The following is a 5238-nucleotide window of genomic DNA, read 5'->3' as shown; positions in this document are numbered from 1 at the left end:
TGTGTTGATTAAAGAACTGCACCCTTTAAGTTCTGCACCTTCACCTGCGAGTATGTTAACAAACCTTTTAGGTTAGTCACTCAACATAGCGTTAGAAGAGCCAGTTTTAAGAACACAACATTTAAATCAAATCCATGTCGTCAGAATAATTTTTTTTAAATGCTCCACAATATTATTGTATAACCTAAATACATTTAAGATTTCAATAGCCTACATTGTTATTAACAGCACCATCATTGTTTTTAAAATAGAGTTTTAGGGTTGATGTAGTTTAAGTTTGGTTTGAAGTCTTCTACGGTTGCTTTCATCATTTTGTCAGTCATGATAATTTGTTAAGAACTCACTCTCAAATCAAGAATCAACTGGATTCAATTTGAATGTTGTCTCTTTTCCTTCCTGCTGCATTTTAGTGTAAACACTGGATATGTGTACAGCCTTAGAGGACATTGTATTTGAGTGAATAGATGTTACATTTCAGCTTCAGGAATACATATTTCCATAGGTGTAGATTAAATTAAACAGGAGTGTATTCATTGCAGCTTAACAGGATCTCTTTCAGAAAAGTTCTCACAATCAGTTTGAAGGGACAAACATTACATTGAACACAAAAGACACAGAGGGGAAATTATAGAAATAAAAAACAAGGAAAAGATCTTCATTCTTGTAAACCTGGTCCTTTTACTGAACGCTGATCATCAATATGATTTCTAACACTGTCAATACAAATGCATAGGAAGGTTGGGGGTGATGAATGAAGGCTGAGCACGAGTCAAGACGGAAGAGAAGGAGACTGACAGAATAACTGAGATGATATCGAGGTTGCTTTGCTCTCATATTTACACCCAGCTCCCTTTTTACATTTTTATTTTAGGTCACTGAAATGTAATGAGAATAAAACCAGCTCTTTACACACACCCCGCCTCTCTGCATTTCTTGTAACCAGGTGCTTACAACTGATTGGCTCAGATTCCCTGTTGCTCCCTGCAGGAAGCAGGTCACTTCATTCTAAGAAACTGAAATGTGAACCCGTAAGACAGCACAGCAAAGAAGTTCAACTTTCCTGCCGAGTAACAACGTTCTAAGATCATCATACGGTAAGACACAGTTACTGTGAATTGAAATGTATTGTTCTGTATAATATATTAAAGTTGCTTCTGTTTACTATCCAGTAAATATGTGTGACTTCCCAGTGCTAGTGCCTCACAGCTATACAGCTACGTTCAGCATATTATCTTATTTAATTAGTTAACAATAGCTGAACTTAAAGNCCGATGTCCTGGTCAATCTTTGAGCGAACGAAGTAGAACTTTTTCTTCATATCCCGAATCGCCTTAGCGACCATCACATCATTTTCTCTGAAGCGATCAGCTGAGACGATGATGAAGAAGTCAAATCTTTCAAAGCCGACATGCTGCAGGTACTTGTCAGCTGGAAAATTGTCGGTGCCAATACCGGGAAGATCCCACAGTGTGACATTGGGAAAGTTTGGATGGGGGTATGAATGAACCTCCATGGTGGTTTCTTTATAACCAGTAGGGGCGGCACGCTCGTCCGTGTTGTCTAAGCCTCTAAAGGCGTTAACGCAGGTGGATTTCCCAGAGCCAGACTCTCCTGTGAAGGCGATGTTTAGATGGACATCATCCAGCTCTTTCAAATAAGCATTGATCTTTGCAGCTGCTGCGCCAGCTCCATGCGCTTGCAGCTCTACTTTACACATTTCTATATGTTCTTTTTCGAATGGATCATCCATGGCTCTCCTTGAACAATAACACAAAAATGAAGTCATTGCACTTTACAGAAAACATACTTGTGTCCGCCGAATGAGCAGCTAACTTTTACTATGAAGCAAGACATATGTATATAAGGTTGTTCTTAACCGAAGACCAAATGGATGACGGTCATTTAGGACACTACACTTGAAGTCCAGCGCAGTCACCGGGAGGTGTCCGGATTGATGTGCGGAATGCAAGTCGGTATAATAGGGAGATCTAAATGTAATCAATTGGTTATCACTTGAATTTGTCCCGCAGTCGGTCATGTGTGACGGAAAGTTTATTTCTCCGTTCTACTGACAGAAGTCAATTTAACGACTTGCAACTTCTGAGCGTATATTAGTTATTATCAATACTGNAAATGGCGCAGATATTTAAAAGGCCGCATATTTATCAAAAAGCCGCATAAAAGACGAGTTAACTTTTTTTCTTCTCAACTTTTGTGGAAAAATGCGGGGATTATGCGGCTTTTTGATAAATATGCGGCCTTTTAAATATCTGCGCCATTTTGCTGATTATGCGGTAAATTCTGCGATCGCAGAATCGCGTTTTTCTGGAGGGTCTATATAGGTCATAGAATGAGTCATATGAACACAGACGAAGCTCACTGGGTCTGTTGGCGTGACGATCATCCCTCAGATCTGAAACTGGCCTGTGCTTGTGTCTGACCTGCAAAGGGTTTCTGGAGCTCTCTGTAGTTTGTTTCCATCATCTGTGAGTAACTTCTCTCTTCTCTTTGTGACACAGGTCTTGAAAAACACCAGGTTGAGTCTCCACATGTCTTCCTGGTGTCCAGCTTTGATCTCCAGCTGTATGACTTCCATCTGTTACAGGAGACCCTGGAGAGAGAGCTTCCTGCACACAAGAGAGACACTCTGCTGTTAGCCTTGCCCAATTTTAACCTTGCGATCATCAAGAAGAAGAAAGAGGCTCTCCAGTCCAAAGTAAAGTACTTTGCTGCTTTATCTGCCCTCGGAGCAGCTGTGCCGGTTCCTGGGCTCTCTGTTGCTGTCGATCTGCCCATGCTGGTTACTAAAGCCATTCAGTACAGAAATGCTTTTGGTCTTGATCCCAAGTCACTGCAGAGTCTTGCTGTTAGTGCACGTGTGCCTTTGGATGATCTAACAGCAGAGATGAAATCACCTCTGGCTGTAAAAGAAATAAGCAGAGAGGTTGTCCTGAACTTCCTGCAGGTGTCTACATTTCACGTTGCTTTAATGGTAGCAGAGGAAGGGCTCAGATTCATTCCATTATTTGGAATACCAATAGCATCATCCCTCTCTTTTGCCTGCACCTACAGAGCTCTCACTACTTTCCTCAACACGCTGGCTGAGGATGCTCAGAGGGTATTCACAAAGGCCCTGGGCTTACACAGCTCAGTGTGATATTGTAAAGAGATGGGCAAAGGCATGTGATGTCACAGAGAAAAACTTCAGTGTACGAAAGAGATCAATTGAATTCATTATTGTGAGTAGATTGCATTGCATTGTATTTTCTTTTCTTTATCTGTATATATATATATATTTTTATAAAACGGACAAGTCAAATCAAGCAATCTGATTGGTTCTTAGCCGTGATATACTGAGCGTATACCACGGGTAGAATTGTAAGTTACTTTTCACAACAAGTCAGTATCCCTCCGCGTCTGAGAAAAACAGTATACCGTTGGGTTGAAAAGCAAACTGCTTCGCGTCGGGCCGAACCACGCCCCTTAGCTGTGATATAATGAGCATATACCACGGCCTGTCGTGAGCTATTGCTTAAATATAGGCCATTCAATATATATATATATATACTGCAAATCCTACACATGTATTTTAGTTGCACATTGCATTACACAGTTTTCCCTGAATCGAATGGCCTCTAAATTGTGTTATATTATAACTTTGAATCACAATAAAACATGAATAATACAGGAAATAATGTTCCCTATATTTATGATGCAAATAAGTATTTTTGTGATTCGTTGCTAATGTTCTCCCTTGTTTCTAAACAGAGTTTTGGTAATCTATTTTACACTTGATTAAAGATAATAGCTTCTGTCTCCAGTAGTCAGAATGATCCGCTCTGTCATGTTATATTATTTACAAAGGGAAGAATATTATGAACTATTTTGTCCTTTTTGATTGTTTATTTCAAAAGCTCTTTCCAGAAAGTGATGAACGATCCCCAGCCTGGAGACGACTGTGAAGAAAAGCATAAGTTGATATATCTGCACTTTCCTTGATGTCTGGACTTTGAATCTTTATGGTTTTTGCACTTATTGCAAGTTGCTTAAGGCAAAAGTAATGAGTTGCTGGCCCTCAGTGGTGACAGTGAGGAACTGCAGCTCATCATCATTCAGAGGAAATATACCATTTAATGTGTATCATCATTATTCTTATAACAACTGTATCATTATTATTAATAAAGATGTTAGTTCTTATGTTGATCATTTTCTTGATTTAATCCCAAACTGCTTTTTCCTCTAAACACCGATTTTGTTTTAAAGAACCCCGTCTGCTCTGATTGGTTAGCTGGCCGGCTCTGTTGTGATTGGCTCAGAGATGTCCCGCCCCTTAGCCTATCACGTGCAATGTGTTGTGAGAGTGTGTGTGAGGGAGATGAGTGTGTGTGGAATCAGGGTGTGTTGATGTCCTCCCACACAAACAGGCTCAGACCCGTCTCTACCCCGACACACATCTTCCAGACGGCGTCTCAGGAAACACAAGAAACATTTTCCAATTTATCTCAAGAAGAGTTTAGATTATATAAAAGAACATTTACTAGAAACACCCTGATGACTCTAACTCAGTCTCCATCATGTGTTAATAACCCTGATGACTCTAACTCAGTCTCCATCATGTGTTAATAACCCTGATGACTCTAACTCAGTCTCCATCATGTGTTAATAACCCTGATGACTCTAACTCAGTCTCCTTCATGTGTTAATAACCCTGATGACTCTAACTCAGTCTCCTTCATGTGTTAATAACCCTGATGACTCTAACTCAGTCTCCTTCATGTGTTAATAACCCTGATGACTCTAACTCAGTCTCCATCATGTGTTAATAACCCTGACTCTAACTCAGTCTCCTTCATGTGTTAATAACCCTGATGACTCTAACTCAGTCTCCTTCATGTGTTAATAACCCTGATGACTCTAACTCAGTCTCCTTCATGTGTTAATAACCCTGATGACTCTAACTCAGTCTCCTTCATGTGTTAATAACCCTGATGACTCTAACTCAGTCTCCTTCATGTGTTAATAACCCTGATGACTCTAACTCAGTCTCCATCATGTGTTAATAACCCTGATGACTCTAACTCAGTCTCCATCATGTGTTAATAACCCTGATGACTCTAACTCAGTCTCCATCATGTGTTAATAACCCTGATGACTCTAACTCAGTCTCCTTCATGTGTTAATAACCCTGACTCTAACTCAGTCTCCATCATGTGTTAATAACCCTGATGACTCTAACTC

At 40.1% G+C, this 5238-nt stretch overlaps 1 protein-coding gene across 1 annotated transcript; it reads right to left on the bottom strand.

Annotated features, from left to right (window-relative positions):
- Nucleotides 1-1261: 1261 nt before the first annotated feature.
- LOC104957553 (immunity related GTPase M) lies at nt 1262-1780 on the bottom strand. The gene has a single exon (XM_010785198.1). The coding sequence runs from the start codon at nt 1748-1750 to the stop codon at nt 1262-1264; it is 489 nt and encodes a 162-aa protein (XP_010783500.1). The 5' UTR covers nt 1751-1780.
- Nucleotides 1781-5238: the final 3458 nt, after the last annotated feature.

This window comes from Notothenia coriiceps, unplaced genomic scaffold (assembly GCF_000735185.1).
Source record: "Notothenia coriiceps isolate Sejong01 unplaced genomic scaffold, NC01 NC01_scaffold00027339, whole genome shotgun sequence".
Lineage (NCBI taxonomy): Eukaryota > Metazoa > Chordata > Actinopteri > Perciformes > Nototheniidae > Notothenia > Notothenia coriiceps.
The sequence above is the reverse complement of the archived record's forward strand: the minus strand, read 5'-3'. Positions and strand labels throughout refer to the sequence as shown.